This window comes from Platalea leucorodia (assembly GCF_965183815.1).
Source record: "Platalea leucorodia genome assembly, chromosome: 2".
Classification (NCBI taxonomy): domain Eukaryota; kingdom Metazoa; phylum Chordata; class Aves; order Pelecaniformes; family Threskiornithidae; genus Platalea; species Platalea leucorodia.
In genome coordinates, this window is record NC_138824.1 from 75,131,333 (window position 1) to 75,156,096 (window position 24,764).

Here is a 24,764-nt window from a genome sequence, read left to right on the forward strand (position 1 = left end):
GAAGCCTGCAGCTTGCTAGCTGCAAATGGTACAGGATGGTTATGTGGTTTTATAACACCTGGACAAAACAGAAGCAGCATGTCCTGAATCCTCCAATTAATAAGGAGATATGAGACAAATCACCAATTTGGAGGCTAATCACACATTGTGCTTCTGTGGATGGATTAATTAGATTTGGAAAACCGAAGGTTAGAGGCCATTTCTAGCCATGAAGTCCCCAGTGTCATGCCTGAGTCCCACCTCTTATCCAGCCCTATGCCTCTAGACCTCTATGCCATATCCTTGTGTCTCCACTTCTAAAGGCCTCCGCTGTCTTCTAGACCTACACTGCATTGGTACGTTAGAGTTGTAAAACCTTGGTGGTATCATGCAAAGATAAAGAAAAGTAAAACAAATTAGCCATGGACACCTGGTCCAACAAAATTACAAACAGGTTAAGAAAAGTTCAAGCAGAGCAAGCCTGACAAACTTCAGCTCTGAGGCCTTGAAAACTCATTACAAAGCTTATGGTCCATTACTAGCAATGGCAATACCATATTACAGGGCCTCATGGTTACAACAACAAAGTTCACTAATACTGCTGTTACAAATTATCTGTTTTTTCCTCATGTCAGCATTACTTGGAGAGTGTCTCTACAGAATAAACACTAAAGATCACCTGCGCCTACTAGGCAATTCTGTTCCTGACCGGCTTTTCCAAAGCTTTACCTTAGGCTGCTAAAATGACTTCTGAAATTTTGTTTCTGCATTTCTGCCAGAAAAAAATACATAGGACAGAGTCTAGCACAGGGCAACGTCTTGAGTGATTTGCACGTTCTGGTAAATCGGATCCCTACAAAACAGAAGAGATGTTGTCAAGGTTAAGAAAAGACTGTGCCAGGTGAAAAAAACTCAGTATGGTGGCCCTGAAACTGAGGAGCTGCAATTAGTTGTCCTCATCAAACCAGAGCTTCGTATGGGAGTTTCATTTCTGTCTGGAGCAGAGTGCTGGCTGGAGGGAGGCATGCCTTCAGCCATCCCATATTGCGAACTGAGCTCCTGTGGTGGTGCATCCCCCACCCAGCCCCCTTTCTTCTTGTGCACCTGGCAGAGCACGGTAAGCGAAGCTGCTTTACACTTTCAGTAACTTCCATCTAAACTTGGCCTTTGTGTAACGAGTTTGGTGGTTAAGCATCCCTTGACCATATCAAAACTCTTACATGGCTGAGGTGGGAGCAGCCCTGTCTGTCCCAGGGAGGCAGCCCTGACAGCCTTGGGACATATTTTTCATCTGTACTAGTCGCCATGTGGCAGCCTTGGGGCCTATCTTATCTAGGCTGTAACTCGGGAGGATCTGTACCTGCATCACTGCAATTTTTGAGAACTTTAGTAATTTTCAACACGGGCTGTGAAAGTAGAATGGAAATTTACTGATGCCTAAAGTCAATTGTCTCATAACTCTATAAACAGCAGTGCCAAGTGAGACCCTTTGAGCTCTCCTGGACAGCAGCGGGCTGCACCAGAATCTCCCTCTGAGCGTGATGCCTCTTGGAGCTGTGAACTCTTAAGTTTGCATGAGCTGATCTCTGGCGCTCCTTGCTCCTTGAGGTTCGATTTTCACCTGATCTCTGGCGCTCCTTGGTCCTCAAGGTTCATCTTTCGCCCCTTGAGACAGTCATTTACAGTGAGTATTTCACTAAACCCGGTGGGAAATTTTTACTGGTGCCTTTAACTGTGCATATAATGAGTATTTAGACCGTGTGTGTGTGTGTGTGTGAATCGATTCAAATATTATAGTAAACCTCATTTAATCACTTTGTAGATGCTAGATTAATTAATGATTAGTTATTGTTAAATTTTTGTGATTCTCTCCTTGCTGCAAACAAACCTTAAACTGCTGCTAAACATATAATCCTTAGACATAAACCTAGTCTGAGACTAGGATTGGATCCAGCCGCACCTAGGCTCCTCTCTGAGAAAGAGTTAAGAAAGCAAGGGGCTCCATTCTGAACCTTGTGACTCAACGGGAGGGCTCCCCTTTTCCTCCATGTATTTTCTTCGGGCTCCATTTTCTCTTTCTTTCTTTTTATATATATATTCCATTCATTTAATAAGTAATAGAGTGAACCTTGCCATCGAACTCTGTTAAATCACACTTTTACAGATTTCTATTAAAATCATTATTTGCAAATATCTTTGACGGTGATTTTTAAGTGGCCTAACCACTCATCTGTGACAGCTCCAGCAGACAGACACTGAGGGGGGTCCTGCAGCAGAGGAGATCCACAAGGTCAGGAGGAAGCAAGTGGTGGCAGAGGGCACAGAGACCTGGATCTGTGAGGTATGCAAGGACACCTCTGCCATAGTAGATTGTGTGCCAGGGGAAAGGTGGAAGATGTCATGAGCTGTTTAGAGAGGCTACTGGGACTGAAAGGGATGAGCTGTGGTCTGTGTCACGGTATCCAGGAGAGAACAGGAAGGGTGTGCTGGAGGCTAAACCCAAGCTGCTGGCAGGAGACTTCAGTCCAGCACATCCATAGTGGGAGCCTCTGAATTACTGCCAGTCTCTCAGTTAAGGGCTCAGAGATGGGCAGAGCACTGGATCTCAGATCTTATCCTGCCCTGAGCAAGCTGAAGTCTGCTCTCATGATATCCAACATATATAGTATGCTATTTCCCTTCCTCCTTTCTCTCAGGAGCTTAAAGTCCACCACATCATGATCCTTGCAGTCAAGACTGTCACTGTCACATCCATGATCAGTTCTTTTTCGATGAGTTGCAGATCCAGCTGAGTACTTCCTATAGTTGTCTTGTCCAGCATGTGTATCAAACTATTGTTCCTGGTGATCTCTATAGTTCTCCTGGCTTGCTTGTACCCTGCCATTTTCCCCTTCCAGCAGGTGTCAGGATGGTTAAAGTCATCTCAGGTGGCTGAAGTTCCCTCATGGTAGATAAAGCTCTCTCAGGGTGATAAAATTCCACTAGAACAGATGACCTCCAAGAGGCCACCTTTGAAACCAATTTTTTTATATGATTCTGTGTTTCTAAATAAGCTTTCATTAACAATTTGTTTTGAATAGTTTTTTAAAACATAACTAGAGAAGAAGCCTTCCACTTAAGTTATAACTGCCAAAAGATAAGAGCACGTTCATCAGAAGTGGCCAACTAAAGCCAAAGCTTACTTTAATCGAAGGGGAATGAAACAGATAGGGTCTACTGGATCCTCTCCATCCTGCTTCACTCACAATTGATCATGGCCATTATTGCACCCCTTACATCCCCACTGCTTTCACTATGAAAGCTGCTGAGGCTGCAAAGCCATTCAGAAAACTGGAATTCACTACTAGCACCCTGATGCGAACACCAGAAATCCTGTCCATGAGTAGTGGAGGTGGGAGCAGCAGTGGAGTGAAGGTATCCTTTTCCCACCCCTGGACAAAGGCCCAATATAACACTGGGAAAGGATGGTCAGGCTATACAATGTTCTAACCAAGTGGTTCAAATATTCACACAGATAGAAGTCCTGTATTCTGGTCTCTTATGGCTGTTCCTGTGTTCTGTGGAGAAAGGCATTTGCTAAAAACTAGAAAGTTCTTGCTGCAAGGACCAAAGAGAAGGCCTTGTCTCTCATTTGTATTTTTGTGGTCTGCACAAAAGCTGTAAGACACCAGCATAGCAAAATGCCCAGGTAGTTCTTGTGAGCACTCCTATTGTTGTTGGAGCAATAAATTATTCTTCAAGCTTTTGGGAGTTTTAAGCAAGGCTGGTTTTAATCACATTCCTGCAGTGACTCTACTCTTTGTAGAGCCAAAAGTTGGAAAACAACCCTAGTGTCTTTGCCTAGCTTTCTCTTCTTCTTTCTCTTTCTCTTCTCATTTCTCTTCCAGCTCACGGTGAGGCCATTCAACACTAGTTTTCTGGCCTCTAAAAGATAACAAACTATGGTTGCACCATCAATAGAACGAGCTTTGCTTGGGATTTTTTAATTTTTTTGATTGCTTGCATTTTTGAAAGCCTTATGTCAGGACTTGCCTTAAATATAAACAAGCAAAGAAATCCCCTGGGTAGGAGAGTTCCTTTGTCTGCGGTAACATCACTGTCCTTGTGGGCTGTTTGAATTGTTCTGCTGCAGTATATTCCAGTTTAAAAACAAAAAGTACCCAAGCCCCAAAACCTCAAAACCCAGACTTCCTCATTTTGTTACAGAGGTGCATAATCTGAGGGAACACAAGAAAGCACTCTGCTCTTCTGCTACGTGCTCTACAGGCTCGGGAGATCTTCAGAGTGGGAGCATGGGGCTTTGCCTAGGGTGCACGTTGTCACACAGTTGAGAGTTCAACTGGAGAAAGGGAACCCGGCACTGGACAGATGTCTTTGTCCTTGTCCACCCATTGCAAGATGCGTAATTGGGATGACTGAAAGTTTGGAAGTTGACGGCACTTCCCATAACGAGATTTAAGCCCAGAAAAAACACACAGTTGCCCAGGGCAGTCAACATCCAACTGCATCAGCACTAAACAGTGTGATGACGGGTGTTTAAGATACAAACACTGCCCAACAATCCAGCCACAGCCATCAGCAAGCATGGCCTTGTGGTCCAGCTGCTTCTGCAAAGAAATCTCCATAGGTCTGTGGAGCTACGCTCCCCTCACAGCAACAGCTGTCCTTAAACACCATCCCTAAGTGGTGCAGGATCATCAAATGTAACTTTAGTGCAATTGATCCTAGTCTTCCTTCTCCCCAGCTCAATCTCTGGGCTGCATGGCTCACCTCAACTCCCTCCCTTCTCTGCTCCTGCAGTGTGAGGTGCCAGAGGGTAAGCAGAGCTCCTGGTTCAGCTGTGTCTGCTGCAGGAGTGGGTAGGAGACCGCCTAACACTCTGGGAACTGACCTATTGGAGGAGGGAGACCAAGGGAGGTGAAAGGCTGGGAGAAAGGAGAGAGAAAAGCAGATGCATGGAAACTCTGTCTTCCTTCATTTTCTCGAACCTCATTTGATTCTCTGTGACATTTCTTACAGCTCTGATTTTATTACATTGGGCACTTTCCCCCCCTTCTCTATGAAATATAGTCTGTTACCACCACAAAATCGAGTGCTTTTCTTACAAAGACGAGGACACAATAAAGTGTATTTTTTTCATTCTTTGTGATCAGAAGTCCTTTCTTCCACCTTTACAGCACAGTAAGTGTTAAAATAACACCTACATGGATAAGTATGGAATTTCTTTAATCTAGAAGTGCAGTGAAACTTCTGACAATGGACTACTTTTTCCTCTGAATGACTGTTGCGCATGGAGTGAGAGAGAAGCAAAAATATACTTTATTGAGTTAACAAAGTTCAATGGTAAATGTGACAGTGGTTTAATAAGGTTCAATGGCAAGGTACACTTGATTACTTACTGCATAGAGGACAGGGTCAGACAAAACTGTCAGGGAGACCCTCCTCTTGAGTCATGAGGTTCAGAAAGGACCCCCTTGCTTTCTAAACTCCTTCTCAGAGAGGAGTCTGGGTGCGGCTGGATCCAATCCTAGTCCCAGACTTGGTCAACAGTTTATGTCCAATATATGCGCAATCAATCCTTTATATCACTTAGCTAAGATTTCAAAGTTTAGCATGCTATTAGTCACTTACCAAGGATCTGTTGCTGCAAGGAATCTCAGCCTTGAGGAGTAACCTTGAGAGGCGTCCCTACTCAAGGTGAGATCCTGGCATGCAGTCCACTCTTGTGCAGGAGAGCCCAAAGGGCTCTTGGGCTGCTCACTATTCATGGGGGTAAGATGATTGACTTGTAGTCATATTTGCATACCAACCACAGATTTTAGTTTCCTCACTGTGATTAGGTGGGTGCATTGCACAATAGCCTTTGGTTATTGTGTTGTTATCTGTCTCCCGAATCCACTTTGAGTCAGATGCAGCCATCATGACCAGGCATGTCCATTCCAACCGCCACTGGCGGTTACTGCCAGAGCAGGATTACGGGAGAGAAAGGTCAGGGGCTGGGGGTGGCGGGGTGAGGGGAACACACCGTCACACTATCATGGGCCCAAACCTGAAGTCTAAACTTTCAGTTGCTTTGTTGACACCTTTTATATGATAGTGATAGTGATTCTTATCAAAAAGAGCTGCTTCTGTGACTAAATCTACTTTTTGGTAGAATATCCACTTATTCTTATTTGTTCCTCATTCCCACTGTTTCCTTCGTAAATATGCTTCAGAAAAACTTTGTTACATTTTTATTTGCTCCTGGCATATGAAGAAAGTGAACTCCCATGAATTGGTCCTTATAAAGCCACCACTGCCTTAGACCTTTCCCTCTGAAACCACAAAAGACCAGGCCAGGCTCTATTGAATCTCTCGTGACTACTGTTTCTAGGGATGACTGGAGTATTTTTAAGTTCTGGATGCTGAAGGTGGGTTGTTCATCTCCTTAATCTATACTCAGTATTGATTTGTCATGACAGACATGATCAAGTGCATGAACACAACCATAGGGTGTCACTTAATACATTGCTTTTGAGTTCAGGCCTTGCTCTAGGCTTCTAGTACTGCATGTGAGAAGAAGAGGAGTTGGTTCAATTTTTATTTTTATAGAAAATAATTTTGAAGTCAAAAAGTTGCTAATATGATGAATAAACTTGCTGTGCTACACCTGTTCCCTTTATACTCTATGAGCTGCAGAGAAGAAAGCAGGTCAGATATCCACTTTGAGGTGTTGGCTGGTCTCAGTGATAACGCGGTATCATTCATGTTTACAAGCAACATAAGAGAACGAACCTGGAAAATGACAGCACACTTATAGCTCATCAGTCATCAGTCTCACAGGATTCCTAGCAGGAATCTAGGAAGCAGAAATACTCATGAGCTTAGGCATTTCTGGGTGTCTAGAAAGTAAGCCCTCTTTGTCCTCAAAGGCAGTCAGCACTGCACTATCTTTGGCTTTCTCTTTTGGAAATAACTATATCTTAGTTATGTATGAATAGCTGATACATGAACTACCGCTGATATGGTTATATCACTCCATATGTCAATAAAGAAACAGTAGGATAGGAATGACCTTGGGATTTTGATAAAGGTGAATCCTGGAGCATCCTGGAAGGGTGCTGAGCAGCAAGTGACTTTTTTCCAAATATAGCAGGCAAGAAATGGGAGTGGTAGAGAAGCACCTGGACAATTCTCTCTCCTACAAGTTTTTAACTCCAGCAGAACAGATCTGCCTGTTTTTAAGAGGAAAAATGTTTTTGCTTGTTTGAAAAATGTCATATTTTCTAGTGATGTTTCAATTTCAACATGTGAAGAAATGAAATTACTTTAAATGGATTATAAATTAAGTAAATTACTCCATATTAAATAAATTATATTGTCTTCTGTGAAGCAAAGCCTTTCAGGGTATAAAGGAACTTTTGATGGTTTATACTGTTTATACTAACCCTCTCCTTTAGAAAATGCACATCTGTGATGTGAGAAGGGAACAAATGCTCAACAGCAAGCCCCGGAGTGGCTTTTTGTAGTTAGATGCTTACTACTTGCAATTTTTTGTCTGTTTTTGCAGTGGTTTGTGGTTTGGTTTTTTTTGACACTGGAAGAAACAGACTGAGAACAAACCCAGATCACAACTTTTGATAGTGATATATCTTATTTGAAGACTTCATATCCAAGATTTGAAATCCTCTTTTCCCACAGGTTTAAGAAACTTCTACAATTTGCATTGTCATCTCCCTGAGTGCCCCCATAGACCATCCCTGCCCAGGGCCCAGGACCCCATGTCAGGGCTGTCAGCCCCTGCTCCGGCGATGCCGCAGCAGGGCCAGTCTCCAGCTCTCCACAGCCCTGCCCTGCCTGGCTATGGGCCTCACTGAGCCGGGCCAACCCGTGGGCCCATGTCCCAGCCTGGCCTTGGCCCGTCCCTGTCCTCAAGGAGGTGCCCGGTGCTCCCCGGCTGCCCTGCTCCGGGCTTGGCATGGGATGGGCCCCAGCTGCCAGCCCCTGCCTTGACCCACCATGGGGAGCCCCCACTGCTCCCAGCCCCCAGAGATGGTTTGTATTGAGAGATGCTTTGTACTACTCGATATTATTTAGAGCTAGAGAGAAATACCTGGAAAAGAAAAGATTTTTATGCACTCACCAGATTCCCAAGCACCAGTGGACTCTGTACAACAGAAAGGGAAATTTAACCAGCTAACTGCTTTTTCATGTTATGTGAAATCATGAGTTGTGCAATTACATGAATTTGGTAAGAATCAGGAGGGAAGTGACGAACGTCATGTCTTGCAACACTTCCGATGGTATGGCAGTTCCCCAAAACACAAGCAGCAAGGGACACAGCCCTATATATAGCTATACAACCATTTAAAATACAAGTCTTTCCATCGTCCTTGAGCCTGAAGACTATGACAGAAAGATAAATGCGATAAGATGTTTCGAAATAGAAGGTAGGTTCATCTTTGTCTTTCCGGCTATTTTGTTTGCTGAGGTATTCACTGAGACTCTAGGAAGTCCAGGGGTGGAGGGGTGATGTCCCAGGCAAAAATCTAAAAAGCTATCAGAGGAATACATGGAGCTAAACTGAATGAAGTTTTTTGCAAATAAAGTATCTACTGCCTGCTAAGAAAGGTCCTAGCTACAATTTTTATTTTCTTCATGGGTCTGATACTGAATTTGTAGAAATTAGACACCACTCCTAGATCCATTCTTAAGCATATACTCAAAAACATCTTTGAAAGTACATGAACTAATGCCCTCACCAAACTTACCATATTCATTATTGGGTAACTCGAGCTGATTGATACTGCTGTGACCTATTTTGATATTTTCTGTTTGCAGCTGCTTACCCACCTGCTTGATGTGTATTCATCCTAACCTTTGTATATAGCAGATAGGTAGACCTTAAGACAGCAGTCATCAAATGTATGTATGTAACATTTATACAGTGCTCCCACGATCACCAGCTTTACGAATCATCACGTAAATTGTTTTGTTACAGAAAAGGATGACTTCTTTAACTTTATTACTGTTTATTTGAATATTTCTCTGACTGCCTATCTAATCTTTCCTCCCACCAGAACTGAGAGATGGTCACATGGTGTAGAAGCAGGCATATGAGCAGGTCAGACTACACAAATTCAGAGGAGAGTGGTTCACACTCGCATCTTTCACCTTGAGCAAGTTTCACTGTTTTCTGTCTCCAAGGAGGAAGAGATGGGTGCTCCTCTTTCACTCATCTTCATGACCCAGTGGATGCTGCTGATCACTCAGTTGTGTGTTGGCTGGCACTGCACAGACTGTGAGTAAAACACTTCCATGGGGCAATCCTCCAAGGTGGAGTGTAACGTGCTTCTCATTATGGGTAGTTGTGCTTAAGTTGCCTTCTGTCTTACATGTGCTAGGCAGTAACCTCTGCACGCAAAAATCTGGGAATCAGTCCTGCACCTTACTCATCCTATTACGTGACACTTGCAGTGGAGATGTCAGACTCACATATTAGAAATTTGATGTTGACTCAGTGGAAAATGGAACTGAGTTGGATGAGCAGCATGAATTTCACTGAGGACTGGTGTTCAGTGACTGCAAGGAGATTTTCATAGAATCATAGAATGCTTTGGGATGGAAGGGACCTTTAAAGGTCATCTAGTCCATCCCCCCTGCAATGAACAGGGACATCTTCAACTAGATCAGGTTGCTCAGAGCCCCATCTAGCCTGTCCTTGAATGTTTCCAAGGATGGGGCATCTACCACCTCTCTGGGCAACCTGTTCCAGTGTTTCACCACCCTCATTGTGAAAAATCTTTTTCTTGTGTTTAGTCTAAATCTACACTCCTTTAGTTTAAAGCCTTCAGGGCTGCACTCAATCCCTTCATCCCCCAGCCTGTATTGATACCGGGGATTACCCTGACCCAAGTGCAGGACCTTGCACTTGGCCTTGTTGAACCTCGTGATGTTCACACAGACCCATTTCTCAAGCTTGTCCAGGTCCCTCTGGATGGCATCCCATCCCTCAGGCGTGTCAACTGCACCACTCAGCTTGGTGTCATCTGCAAACTTGCTGAAGGTGCACTCAATCCCCCTGCCTATGTCATTGATGCAGATATTGTACAGCACTGGCCCCAGTACGGACCCCTGAGGGACACCACTCATCACTGTTCTCCATCTGGACACCAAGCCATTGACCATTACCCTCTGGATGTGACCATCCAGTCAATTCCTTATCCACCAAACAGTCCACCCATCAAATCCATATACTTCCAATTTAGAGAGAAGGATATTGTGGGGGACTGTGTCAAAGGCCTTACAGAAGTCCAGATAGATGACATCCGTAGCTCTTCCCTCGTCCACTGATGTAGTTACTCCATCACAGAAGGCCACTAGGTTGGTCAGGCAGGACTTGCCCTTGGTGAAGCCATGCTGGCTGTCCCAAATCACCTCCCTGTCCTCCATGTGCCTTAGCATAGATTCCAGGAGGATCTGTTCCATGATCTTCCTAGGTACAGAGGGGAGGCTGACAGGTCAGTAGTTCCCAGGGTCCTCCTTTCTACCCTTTTTAAAAATGGCTGCAATATTTCCCTTTTTCCAGTCCCCATGGACTTCTCCTGACTGCCATGACTTTTCAAGTATCATGGAAAGTGGCTTGGCAACTACATCAGCCAATTCCCTCAGGACTCTGGGATGCATCTCAGCAGGATACATAGACTAATGTACGTTCAGGTTCCTCAGGCGGTTGCAAACCTGATCTTCTCTTACAGTGGGAGGACCTCTGCCTCCCTGATCCCTGCCAAATGGTCCATTGACTTGGGAGGTGTGAGGAGAGAGGTTGCCAGTGAAGATGGAGGCAAAAAAGTTGCTGAGTACCTCAGCCTTCTCCTTGTCTGTTGTTACCAGCTTGCCACTACTGCTCATCAGAGGGGGTACGCTTTCTTTAACCTTCCTTCTCTGGTTGATGTACCTGTAGAAGCCCTTATTATTCTTTGCATCCCTCGCCAGGTTCAGCTCCAGCCAAGCCTTGGCCTTCCTGATCCCATCCTTACACAACCAGGCAGTGTCCCTGTACTCTTCCCAAGATACCAGTCCCTTCTTCCACTGCCTGTGCAATCTCTTCTTGGCCTTTAGTTCGATGCACAGGTCATGGCTCAGCCATGCCGGCCTCTTCCCTTCCTTGCCCGATTTCCTGCAGCTGGGGATCGAGAGCTCTTGTGCCCTATGGAAAGCATGCTTGAAGACCTGCCAGCTCTGTTCTGTTCCATTGTCCCTGAGAGCCATTTCCCATGAGTCCTGCTGATTAACTCCTTGAAGAGCTGGAAGTTTGCTTTCCTAAAATGCGGGGCCCTGACTATACTCTTCACCTGACCCTTACCTCTCCGGACTGTGAACTCTACCAGTGCATGATCACTGCAGCCAAGGCTGCCTCCAATCCTGACATCACCAATGAGCTTACTTGCATTGGTGACCACCAGATCCAGTACTGCCTCCCCTCTGGTAGGGCTATCTATTATCTGGCTTAGGAAATTGTCATCTATGCACTCTAGGAGTCTCCTAGATTGCCTACAGCCCAAGGTGTTATTTTCCCAGCAGATGCCGGGGTGGGGTGGTTGAAATCCCCCATCAGAACAAGAGCCTGCGAGCATGAAGCTTCCTGTAGCTGAAGGAAAAAGGCTTCGTCAGTAGTCTCTCCTTGATCAGGTGGCCTGTAGTAGACCCCAGCCACGAGGTTCCCTTTGTTGCCTTGGTCTCTAATTCTTACCCATAAACTTTCAGCCTGCTCATGGCTATTCTCCAGGGACAGTTCTTCACATTCTATCAATTTCTTGACATAGAGGGCAATGCCTCTGCCCCTCCTACTTCGCCTGTCCCTTCTGAACAGCCTGTAGCCTTCGATAGCTGCACTCCAGTCATGGGATTCATCCCACCAAGTTTCAGTGATGGCAACTAGGTCATAACTTTCTAGCAGCATGGTAGCTTCCAGCTCCTCCTGTTTGTTGCCCATGCTGCATGCATTGGTGTAGAGGCACTTCAGCTGGGCTGTCGTTTGTGTCAGCTTCTTGGAGGAACACCTCATGGTTCCCTTGAAAAATTTCTCTGATATTTCCCTGTTGGCTCCTATTACCTAAAGAGCGCCCCGCTCATCCCCGTAAGACTTTGACTGTGCTGCAGTGTCTCCAGCATGCCTCAGATCAACAGGCTGAAGGCCCCTGCTAGCATCCCATCCCCCGCTAGTACCCTGTCCCTCTAACCATGGTGTGCCATTCCACCCTTTATCACAGGCAAACCTGATATCGACCCTCTCCCCCTTCAAATCTAGTTTAAAGCCCTGTCAATGAGCCCCACAAGCTCCTGAGCAAAGACCCTCTTCCCCCTTTGAGAAAGGTGAATCCTGTCAGATGCCAGCAAGCCTGGTGCCGTGTAGGCCATCCCATTGTTGAAAAACCCAAAATTGTGATGTTGACACCAGCCATAGAGCCATGTATTAATGGACTGGATCCATTTGTTCCTTTCAATGTTGCTGCCTGCAACTGGAAGGAGGGAGGAAAAAATAACCTGTGCTCCTGATTCCCTCACTGACCGTCCCAAGGCCCTGAAGTCTCTCTTGATAGCTTTTGGACTACGGGTTGCAGCTTCCTCTGCACCTACATGGAAGATCAATAACGGGTAGTAGTCGGAGGGCTGTACCAGGCTGGGAAGTTTCCTGGTGATGTCTTAACCTGGGCCTGGTAAATTTGCTATGTAAAGTTTTAATGGAGATAAATCATTACACTTTCTTCTTTTTCTTTCATGTCCTTAAGTAACTGAAAGAAGTATCCTTGGTAGGAACAAAATAGTCTCTCTTCTAGCAGTCTTTTTTAGAATTTGTGAAGACCTGTCTTGGTACTGAGGCATGTCTGTCCTCTCTGGCCATTCTTGTGAAATTCTTGCCTTCAGAGGACTCTTGTGGAATCAGGGCCTTGATGGGACTGAAGTGTTAGATTGTCTCTTTTCCTGGTTTCAGAGGAACTTTGGTGAGAGGCATCTCATGGTGGGCAGATGAGAGATTTTAAGTACAAAGGACAGACTGAATTAAATACATGGATCCTTACTGACTTACCTAAAAACAAGACATAAGCATTCAGGGACATTGGAGATGCAGTGATGTGCTTGCTCAGGGCTGATTGGTGTGACACAGAAGCCTGTGAAGACATAATATTTCTGGTGTGGCTCCTGAGGGCCAAGCAAGCTCATACAGTCATAGAATGGTTTGGGTTGGAAGGGACCTTTAAACATCATCTACTCCAATCTCCCTGTTATGGGCAGGGACATCTTTCACTAGATCAGGTTGCTCAAAGATCCATCCAACTTGATCTTGAACATTTCCAATGACAGGGCATCCACAACTTCTCTGAGCAACCTGTTCCAGCATCCCACCACCCTCAACATAAAAAGATTCTTCCTTATGTCCAATATAAATCTACCCTCTGTCAGTTTAAAAACATTGCCCCTTGTTCCATCACTACAGACCTTGGTAAAAAGTCTCTCTATGTCTTTTTTATAAGCCCCCTTTATATATTGAAAGGCCACAACAAAGTCTCCTCAGAGCCTGGTCTTCGCCAGGCTGAGCAACCCCAACTTTTTAATTGCCAATTCTCTTTTAATTGTTTGTGCTAATATTTTATTGACTGCATTTGAGTGTCTTTAAAATGTTATTAAAAATTCAAGTGAAACAGGTTTGTGGCTGTAGTTTTGAAATTCTTCCTTGAGAAATCTGTGACACCTTGAATTTTATCATGGCATAACTCATGGTGTAATGCCCAACACTTTTCAGTGTCCTATCCACAATAATGAAAGGTCTGACAGAATTTACTCCTATTTATACAAGAGGGGTAATATATATGAGACTGTTAAGAGAACGAGGTACAAGATGTGTTCATTTAAGCAACATGGAGTTGGCATATACAAAATGGCACTACCTCCTGCCTCATCAAGCTCAAAGTATTTGCTGATTCCTTATAAAAGGATGGATAAGTATTCCTTCCTTTTAAAAGGTATGCTTAGTCTCCTTATTGGGTTTTGTTGGGGGTGGGGGTTAAGGAGTAAATTAATATGTTTGTGATCAGGAGAAGATTCCCCAGGTATCACTGCAGAGCACAAAAACCTCACAAGTTTGTGTCTACACCTTCCTAAAGTCTTGAAAAACTTCACAGCTCTGTACTTGGCTTTCTCTCCCTCTCTGGAGTCTACAGGGAAGTTCCTCATGCTCTCCACTCATTTGACAGGGTGCTGAAGAATATCCTTCAAATAGAAATGCTACAGCGGAGTACTGAAGGATGACAGGCAAATGTTTCAGTTTGTGGCATTGTGGCGCCAGTGCCTCCTTTTGAATAGGAACAATTCAAAGCACAGGGGTAGCCAGTTCAGGTGTCAGCCTGTACTAGAGCAGTGTAGGCTCCCCTGAGACTTATTCAATCAGATGCAGCTATAATCATATCTTTGGAGGATTTATCTGTAACAAATTCTTCATTGAATCTGTCAGTGCAAATATCTTCCAGTGTTACTACCTAAAATGAAGCAAGTAATTCTTATCTCAAGCAATAACCAGCTGGAGTTGCAGGTGTCTAACATAGCTAAGTGTGTGCCAAGATCCTCCAGCTTGGAGCAGTCACACAATTTTTCCTCACCACAGATACTCCTGTGTTTGCAGGCATGAATGGGTCGGCCATTGAAAATTTCTCCTGTGTGATTTATAACATTTCCCTCATGAACTGCACTTGGCAGGCAGGCAGGGATGCTCCAGGAGATACCCAGTATTTTCTCTACTGGCGGAACTCGAGGTAAGTAGGTCTGCTTGAGTCTAGCGAATTCTGAATTCTCATTCAATGCATCACGCTGCCCATGTTTAACTAAAATACCTTGCTATGTACAGAGGTGATGATGCAATGGAATGTGAGCTTTACATTAAAGATGAAAATGGCAGAAACACGGGATGTAGCTTCAAAAATGTGAGGATAGTGACTGAAAAATCTTACTTCCTTGTGAACGGGTCTAGCAAAGACTCCCTGATCCAGCTCTATGATGAGTACATTCAACTGTATCAATTTGGTAAGTATATAATTTCTTTCTGATTTATTTTCATTATTGCATGAGGGTAGTACAGCATTTATCCCTGAAAAGGAGCCAAGTAGCCTATCTCACCTAGAGCTGAAAGTAAAAGACTGTGGCCTCTTCAAGAAAACCTATTCCCCAGGCAAAAGAGCAATGAGGTAAATTAAGCAAGAAAGTTCCACAGCTGCAGCCTGCCTCAGATTCTTTAGCAATCTACCTTTATTGGTTTTAGGTCTTTCTCCAGCAAGGTCCGCAGGACTTAAGAGATTGCAATTCCCCCTGCTGTCCTTTCAATGATGGCCAAAGACCTTTCAACAGAGGAGACTTTTCAGAAGTTTGAGCATTAATTTCTCCTTCTCATTGCCAGTGGGGATGGCATACACCAACACCATACACTTGACTAAAGAAATAGAAAATGTTTTCATATAGAAAATAGAAAATAGAATAGAAAATAGAAAAGGTTTTCATATGCTCTTTCACATGTGGTGCTCTACTTAGAAGCATCCTGTGCAATTACTTTTACTGTGGCAAAGCCTTTTAGGCAAAATGGCACGGTTTTTGGTATTGCCTCCAAAAAATGGATAAACAAGGCTTTATTCTATAAGGAGAAGGAATTGAGCTGTGATATCACTTATGACAGATGAAACAAGACTGTTCTTTGACAAAACAGCTCATCACAAATAGGCCAGGCCTATCTCTAAATATTGATGTAAAGTAGTAGTCTAGCTGAAAGTAAGGTTTCCTCTATCAGTCTTTTATCACCCTTTCTGTCATGAGTGGCTGTCTTTTGTTGTTACAATAATCAAGTTCTTGGCAATGATCAAAATATAAAGGTCCTCATATTTTTGCTCACGCTTGTGAATTTAGGAGAGATATGTGAAGAAGTTCACTAGATTCTTAAAACTGAAGTGTCATTCTTAAATTTGTATGGCTAATTTTTTAGAAGGGGAGGAATAAACTGCATAGTTCACAACACCAAGCAAGCAACACCTTCATGTTACAGAAGCACAGTGTGAGGAGGCTTGAAGAAAGGAATGACCTGTGGATTTCTTACATTAGGGTTACCATCAGCTTGTTCTTCTATGGTAAAAAACACCCTTATAAAAAGAAGACAGGAGTCTACCTTATTCCTCTAGAAAAGTAAATGGAGGGGGTTTGTATCTTTGTATGCTCCAAAGTCATGTTCCCTGGCTTAGTTCCTGTTTTTTCTGATCGTGGGGACAGGATTTAAAGAACTTTTGTCTTTCAATTATTTCTAACAGAGTTCCTAAGAAAAATAGATACAAATTAGTATTCTTTCTTCATAGATGTGTTACTTGCAATTGCACTCTTTTTTATCAAAGCAAAAAGAGATCAAGTGATTTTAATTATTTGAATTCCTGGTTATATCATTTCAGAAAAGCTCATGCCTCCATCAAATATCACTGTCAACTGTGATGAAATTAAAAATGATTGCATAATTCAATGGCAACGACCCCAAATAAGTCATTCTAACAAAGATGGGTGTTTTAAATATGAAATCAACATAAAGTATAAGGTAGGAGGAATTTCTTCATCTACATTTAACATTAATACATATGTTTGCATTTACCAATACACATGGATAGAAAGAATATCAGTCACTCTTGTATGGTGTAGCCTTCCTCATACGTAACACCATATTCCTTTGTGGTTGTGCCTTTCAAGCACCCTGTTATGCCATAGTGCCCAATTTTTTTATCTCTGTTCCGCTGTGTGAGATATTGCTGGTGATACACTGGTTGACTGTGACTGTGTGGGACTAAGAGGAGAAACACGGTTAATCAAGACTTGGACATAAGACAGCTTTGGCTGTGACAAAACTCAGAAAAGGTACTTCTTTCACTAAGACCTGTTGGAGCTGTCCTGGATTGGAGTCCTTCCAGTGGTGACTGCATCTCTGTGAAAGGGCAGAGCTCAGCTCTAAATACAGGACAGAGAAATGTGCATCCACTTAACATGAGTTGATGGAGGTGAATGAAATTTCTGTATATATGAAATGCAAATAGTTTATCCAGGTATCATATATAAGCAACACACCTGTTGGTTCAAGAGTTGAAGCTGTATAATGTTAAATAAAAGGAAAATAAATGTGAGAGAAAGCAGAAAGGCAGCGTGAATAAGCACAGGTTACTGAGGGAATCATTTAACATACTGAAAGTCAAATTCAGGCCTTGGCTTTACAAGTATTTTTGCCGCAATAGGGAAGGAGTTCCACTGTGTTCCGCTGCAAGAGTAGACCTAAACTACTGTAACTGTGGCAGAATTGCATCAAATGACCACAGGGTGGCAGATAGTGACTACAAAGGAAAAATCTGTCTGTACTACAACCAGATTTGGCCACTTAGTGGCTGATTGAAGCCATTCGGAACTTCTTAATCTGGATTGGGCTTGCTATTTCATACCTGAGTTTTCTTGCAAGCCCAACTAACTGCTACAAAACTGCATTACTTCTCCAAATCCCTTGGCCATTGCAGCAAAGAAAGCTTAGTGAAAACTTTGTGTGACATTGGCATAAAAGGGCATTGCAGTAAAGCAATACATACTTCTTAAAGTCTTTTAATATGCCTAATATGCTGTTTATAAAGAATATTCAATTCACACATAGTCTGGATTGCCTAGCATTTTTTAAGTAATCATTAGCAGTTTTCATGTCACTAATTATGTCAAAGTCCAGCAATTACTGTATTGCAAAATTTTTTGCTTTACCACTACCAGGTATCAACTTGTATTGTTTTACCGATACACTATGACCAACATATATTGTATTACAGTTAGCCTTTAAACTTTATTTTCACAATTGGAAATTACTTGGGAGCAAACAAAAAAAGGATAACACCATGAGTAACATAATTTCAATCACATTTTTTCATGTCTGACACCAATAAACTGAATTTGCTGAGAATCTTGGATTTTTCTTCAGCGATGTTTTAAGTTAAGGCCTTATAGATCAGGATATCTGGGAAACCTGAAGGCAAACCTTACCAGTGAAAGCTGACCCGAAAAGGTACCAAATACCTCAGCCTTTCCCATGCCCCTTGTCACTAGGTTCCTCCAACTCAGTGAGCAACAGGCCTGCATTCTCCTTAACCTCCTTTTTGCTGCCAGTGCAGTCATAAAAACCTTTCTTGTGCTCACCTCCCTCACTAGTCTCAACACCAGCTGAGCTTTGGCTTTCCTGACTCCTGACACACGTGCAGATGATGTCTTTGTATTCTTCCCAAATACCTTCTTTTACCTTCTGCATCCTTCCTTTTTGTCTCTGAGCTCAGCCTCAAGCTTCATGTCCTGCCATGCTCACCTGGCACACTTACTCGACTTTCTGCACACTGGAATGGACTGTTCTTGTGCCCTGAGGAGGCTGTTCTTGTAGATCAACCAGCAACTTTGCCCTCCAGGGCAATTTCCCTTGAGTACCAAGGCCTGTGGCTGTGAGGCTTTCTCAAGTTGTCTGAAGAGGTCTCATCTGCTTCCTTTTCTTGACCAGGAGATCTGGAACAAACACCTACTACATTGTCACCTGTGTTGATCTGTCCTCTGATGCCCACTCACAAGCTCTCTTACTGGTTCATCATTTGTCCCAAGACAGAGCTCTGTGTATTCAAGACACCTTTTTATGTAGAGCACAGGACCAGGTTAGCAAGCCTGTTTGCAAGGACACTCACCCCACTTGGTGAGATGCATCCCATGCTTGCTCAGTAGCCCTTGTTTCTCAGAAAGGTTCCCAAGGCTGTAGAAGCCAAAGCCCTGCCTGTGACACCAGCCACTCAGACAGATGTTGACCTGCTGGGTGAGTTCAATTCTGCTCAAGCCTTTCCCTCTCACTGGAAGGACTGAGGAGACATCATCTGGGATTCCTGCCCTTCACAATCCCCCCAGTGTTCTGCAATCACCCTTGAAGTCATCCAGGTTACCCCTGGCCATATCATTGGTGCCGACACAGAAGAGCAGGAAGGGGTAATAGTTCAATGGCCAGACAAGTCTGGCAGTCCTTCTGCAGAATTCTGGATCCTGGCGCCTGGCAAGCAACAGACCTCCATCAGGTCAGGTCAGTAGATTGGTGCCACCATCCCCTGCAGGAAGGAATCTCTTTTAACTATCATCATACACATTTTCTCCTTCAGTTTTTTTCAAATGCAGTGCCCTTTAATATATGTCTTCTTCCAAAATTTGCAAAAGACCAGCTGTCCTTCTGGAACTCCAATTTCTGACGTCTTCCATGACCTCATTGTTTTCATTTCTCATGTATTATTTTAGTATAAACACAAAAAAAGGGAGACTGTATTGTTGCACTTTCTTCTAGATTGATCCCTGTGCTTAAGCTAGCTTGTTTGCAGATGCTAGAAGCTGTCCCGTATAGCAGCATGCCTTGCAAACTCATGTTCAGGTGTCACATGAGTATGCGTGCAGTTATTTGATAAAAGAAGTTTGGATTAATTTCATTTTGTTTTAAAATGGAGTAATACAGAATGTAAAATAAATAAAAAATACATAACTCTGGCAGGCTAATAAAGATAATATAGTCTGCAGTCATCTGTTGTATGTGGTCACTACATTACATGGTAGTCATTGTGGCTATTTGGAAGAGATGAGTGAATTTTATTTTAGCTATCAAAAATGTAGCTGGAGGGCAGCCTAAAGTATCTGTGAATCCATGTCAGTCCTGAATATTTTCATCTGAGGGAAAAGGAAACAATATTTATATAGCATTTCCAATTAAATATAGTGACATTTATTGTAAAATATAAACACTAGGTGTAAACTAAAAAGTTTATTTCACAGATTTTTGTCTTTTTTTTTTTCCTGGTGTGTGTAAGAACGAAGTTACAGCTTTCATTTAGGTCTGGTTTGCTTGTGTTTGAGTTTAATCACCAATCTGAAACAAAATTTATTTCTCAACTCTGGTGGTAAGGAAAACAAATAATTTTGCACGGAAGAATTAGTTACTATATAAAGTTGGCATTGTAGATGAATTATATATTAGATACTAAATGTTAAATAAATTACCAGTTCTTCTGAAAAACTGTCAAGTAGATAAGAAAAAGTAATGCAGAAAAAGGGGATGGTAGATAAAGATTACTTATTATCTAAACACAAAACAAGCAATCATTAAAATAAAGGGTTTTTTTTCTCAATTTACAGGATAATGCTGAAGGAAAACCCAATTATATTTCTATACAAGTAAGTCTGTTTTTTCTATTAATCATCAATACATGTTAGTTCCGTAGTCATTTGTGAAAAGTGAATAGTATGCAAATGCCTTTAAATCAGTATGTGTTAAATTTCCTATGCTTTATGGGATCCTTATTTATAAATTTCATGAATGTGTCAAAGTGCTAAATCATCATGACATGTCATTTATTATACTTTCAAGGGCAGAACTTTATTACTATTCTGTAAGTATTTTGAAAAACCTTGCATTTTACATTATATTTTCCACTCTCCCCCTCAAATATTTGGATCAGAATTTGAAGTTACACATCAGTGACAGCAGAGAAAAGAGACACAGAGAAAACACCTCTTATGAATTTAATTTTGTTTATGGAAAACAAAGACCACAAAAGTCCTTTGGGATCCTTTGGGATCCTTTGGGATGGAGGCTGTCCTTCAGGTACGCTGTACCTCCTTCTAATCAGTGCAGCTTGCACATTCCACCTCTATCCTGAAAGTATCCAAGAGCAAGCACATTTCAGTAAATTGTAGTGACACTAAGTATTGCAGTCTTCTCCTCATTTTACAGATTAGGCTGGAAAGTTATGCTTTTCCTGGAAAGTCGTAATGCAAAGACTGAGGAACGTGAGGTGCATGCACATAGTTTATTCCTCAAATCACTCAATTCTAGCGGTATTGAAATGAGACAATTCAAGATATTTTTCTGCCTCCGTCAATGTGCCAAGGGAAATTATCAATAGATCAGACTATATTGTAAGAAATTACAGGATATAGTTTAAAAGACAAAAAGCTTCTAAACATAAGAATTTTACTGAGTGACAGGTTATTTTTTAAAGGAGATACACAGATTCGCACATACTATATACATAATAAATATGCATATGTTTATTTTTTGCTTTGTAACTCCAGTCTACTTTAACAAGCAATTCTCTCCTAGCCTTGTAAAAGTTTCACTGGTAAGTGGCACTCGCATATTATGAACACCTAGACAAGAAACAAAGAAAAACAATTCAATTTTTTTTTGTTTTTAGGAATGGGCAAATAGTCACACATTTCAAAGATCCAATATAAGAAAGAAGTATCTCCTGAAAATGAGAACAGCTGGCAGTGCCTGCTTTGTGAGCCCAGCCTGGGGGGAGTGGAGTGCACCTGTAGAGTTTGGTAACAACAAAAATCTATGCCTTGGGCATCTCTGCCCCCAGTGACGCCCCGTCTATCTCACACATTTACAGGCACACAGCACATCTCCTAACACTCTGACATTGGAAATAAATATAAAAAGTTACACATTTGCAGCTGAAATGCTTACCTGCTTACTGCAGGGGATGGACAAACAAGCTCAATGTTAATCCCTCCCAGCAGACGTTACTGCTAAGGTGCTAAATTAAAGAGTTGATTTTTATTCCAAGACAAACCTTTCAGACTGACATTCACCAGTTGGTCACCAGAGTAAATGTTTGACCCAGCTGTGCATCTATTCCTTTTTATTAAAAATAACACTTTATGACTGTTTCTCTTTCAGGAAATGAAGAAATTATTTCTTCTTCAGTATGGATTTTACTTGTGGTAGCAGCTGCAACACTCTTAGTGGCAATTGTCACAATTTTGTTCTGCAAAAGGTAAACTTAATTTATGAATTTCTTTTATTTTGTGTGGGTGTGTGAAACATCTGCAGTTCTTAAGCAAATAAGGTAGAGGTGTCTCTCTAGTAGAGATAAAACTTTTTCACTCACACTGTAGTAGAAATTAATCCATATGAATGATCCTGAGGCAGGTACTATAATGGTGATGCCCAATGACCCTCCCTGGCTGATCCACACAACTTTTTTCCAGGGCTTCTTCTGTTAACATGGCAAGCAGAGCAATTATATCCAATTACTCCTATTAACAGTACAGCTGCTCTGAATATTTGCAATGTAGACTGTCTATGTAACAGGGTTTCTGATTTCTTGGCCTGCTGAATTTATTGCAAACACACAGGTTGGTTGTACTTACCAGTAAAGATTTTGCAACGTTCACTAGAATTGTCCTAGCAAACTGAATGTATCTGAAAGTACATAAGCTAAGCAGCTTGCTTCTTGAAATAAACTATGGAAATGAAACAGAAAGAAGAAGGATGTTCTGCCATATCACATACTTTGTATAGAAATATACAGTAATTTAGAGAAGACAGAATCATAGAATCATGGAATCATTTAAGTTGGAAAAAACCTTTAAGATCATCAAGTCCAATCATTAACCTAACACTACCAAGTCCACCACTAAACCATGTCCTTAAGTACCACATCTACCCGTCTTTTAAATACCTCCAGGGATGGGGACTCAACCACTTCCCTGGGCAGCCTGTTCCAATGCCTGACCACCCTTTCAGTGAAGAAGTTTTTCCTAATATCCAACCTAAACTTCCCCTGGCGCAGCTTGAGGCCGTTTCCTCTCATCCTATCCCTTGTTACTAGGGAGAAGAGACCAACACCCACCTCGCTACAACCTCCTTTCAGGTAGTTGTAGAGAGCAATAGGGTCTCCCCTCAGCCTCCTCTTCTCCAAACTAAACAACCCCAGCTCCCTCAGCCTCTCCTCATAAGACTTGTGCTCTGGACCCTTCACCAGCTTTGTTGCCCTTCTTTGGACACGCTCCAGCACCTCAATGTCCTTCCTGTAGCGAGGGGAAGATACGGTTCTTCCAACTTGTTAAAATTTTTACTTCCACTTTTCACTGATTGTAGTGACTTAAAGAGCACAACAATTTGGAGTTGCTTTTCCTTTTAAAGAAGGAAACAACTACTAGTGAATTTTTAACCAAAAAAGAAATTATTACCATCCAAATTCTTAGTGTTTTCCTAATACGTGTTCATTCTGTGCTGAGATGATGCACATTTTTCATTTCTCTTCTATCCTTGAGGAGGAAGATAAGAGCTGGTTCAAGGGTGCAATGGTTTTGACACAGTTACTTAATTTTTCTTTTCCATTCCATTTCTTTTGATCTCCAGGACTGGCTGTTGGAAAGTAGCATTTCCACATATCCCAGAGCCAAAAAATGCATTTCAGGGACTGCATGATACAAATCGAGAGGTACGTTTTCTTTCGATTTTATATTAAATGTGTGAAATACATATGAGACTCCACTGCAGGTATTTATTAAATGATAAGGAACTTAACATAGACAATAGCTCTTCTCTTTGCCATATTTTGAGGAATTACAAGAGAAAATCAGCAGGCAAGTTTGTTAAGGGAAGTCAAATGCAGTGCTCTTTCAGAACTAAGGGGTTTCTCCTGTTCCAGTCTCACAGGTACAGGGACTGATACTCCCATTGGTAGGTCCAGACAGCAGCAAGGGCTGTGTGTTTTCCCAACACGAGGCACACACATGTATAAAGACACACACAGAAGACACTAACACAGCCAGCTACAAAGATCATCACAGATGCCGTTGCTGGCACCACTTCAACACCAGCAGCAGTCCCATAAATAGGGTCACAGACATCCCAGTCCTCCTGCTCCTCTCCAGCTGAGCAGGGCTGAAGTTTGCCAGTGAGATGTGCATACACCCTCACTCTCTTCATTCACAACCATAAATTCGCAAGTTCCTCACATCTGATCTCTGTGTCCGGACCCTGGGTCCCCCTACCAGGTCACCAGCTCTCACCTTTGATCTCTCCAGGTACAGGTCTCTCCTACTCACCCACTAGTCCAGCTTCAATGAAGTTCACTAGCAAGTTAGACGCACAGGATAGAAAGCAAGGTGACACAGAAAACAGTTCAAAATAGGATTTTGTAAGGTAACAGGATAAACTGCGGTGGTCATACACAGCGTTTGACCAGACCAGCATACTCACCAGCAGCTCACGTGCGCCCTTTTCTTGTCCAGCAGTTTATCGGGTTATATCCATTAATTTCTCATGGTCTCTTCAATTAGCTAAACTTCAGGCCAACGTGTACTCATCTACTTTGACACCTTAGCAAAGTTAATCCTTTTGTATTAATTTGTTTGAAATGATTTGTGGTAATCCACATGGTGCATTGGAGAAAAGCACATGTTGTGCCTGTCCACTTCCAGGGCAGTCAAAAATCAGGTGTCAACATTACAAAGTTACTGAAATTTCACTGTTATGTTCAGCTAAGGAAAGTTTGTCAGCTAAGAAAAAAAGAAGTGAAATATGCAACAAAAGCTGAAATACTCTCAGAATTGTGCATAAGTAAGTAGAGGCTAACCTAACCTTATGTATAAAACTAATGGAAGTTTTTATTTTCCTTTCAGCTGATGGAGAGCAAAATTCAGTCAAAAACATCTGAAAATGAAGAGATAATATTAGTTGCTGACATAGTGAAATAACCAAGAAAAACTGAGGAATTTGAAAGTGCATTTCTTAGCTCAAGCAACTGTATATTCTTGTGGAAAGTCTGGAATAATATATAGGCTTTCTTCACTTTCTTCCTTTTCTTGACAAAAACAGTAGTGCAGCCAAGAGAGAATGATACCTCATGTAATTTTTTTAAATGCCATTGTATTTTCTTTTAATTTTGGCTAACTTTAAC

At 42.3% G+C, this 24,764-nt stretch overlaps 1 protein-coding gene across 2 annotated transcripts; it reads left to right on the plus strand.

Annotated features, from left to right (window-relative positions):
* The first annotated feature begins 1,596 nt into the window (after positions 1-1,596).
* On the plus strand, positions 1,597-24,764 carry LOC309586690 (granulocyte-macrophage colony-stimulating factor receptor subunit alpha-like). 2 transcript variants are annotated; one of them, XM_082303983.1, is made up of 10 exons: positions 1,597-1,663; positions 9,039-9,259; positions 14,639-14,768; positions 14,861-15,036; positions 16,437-16,576; positions 20,200-20,238; positions 21,261-21,390; positions 21,752-21,848; positions 23,219-23,300; positions 24,487-24,764. In XM_082303983.1, the coding sequence occupies exons 2-10, from the start codon at positions 9,175-9,177 to the stop codon at positions 24,559-24,561; spliced, it is 954 nt and encodes a 317-aa protein (XP_082160109.1). In that variant the 5' UTR covers positions 1,597-1,663; positions 9,039-9,174; the 3' UTR covers positions 24,562-24,764. The 2 variants fall into 2 exon arrangements, with proteins under 2 accessions (XP_082160109.1, XP_082160108.1); XM_082303982.1 differs by lacking the exon at positions 1,597-1,663 and adding an exon at positions 8,293-8,408.

Coding starts and splice junctions, on each gene's coding strand:
- LOC309586690 (XM_082303983.1), top strand. CDS start 9,175: ATGGGTGCTCCTCTTTCACTCATCTTCATGACCCAGTGGATGCTGCTG. Junction 16,577..20,199: donor AAATCAACATAAAGTATAAG/GTAGGAGGAATT, acceptor CTCAATTTACAG/GATAATGCTGAAGGAAAACC. Junction 20,239..21,260: donor CCAATTATATTTCTATACAA/GTAAGTCTGTTT, acceptor TTTTGTTTTTAG/GAATGGGCAAATAGTCACAC.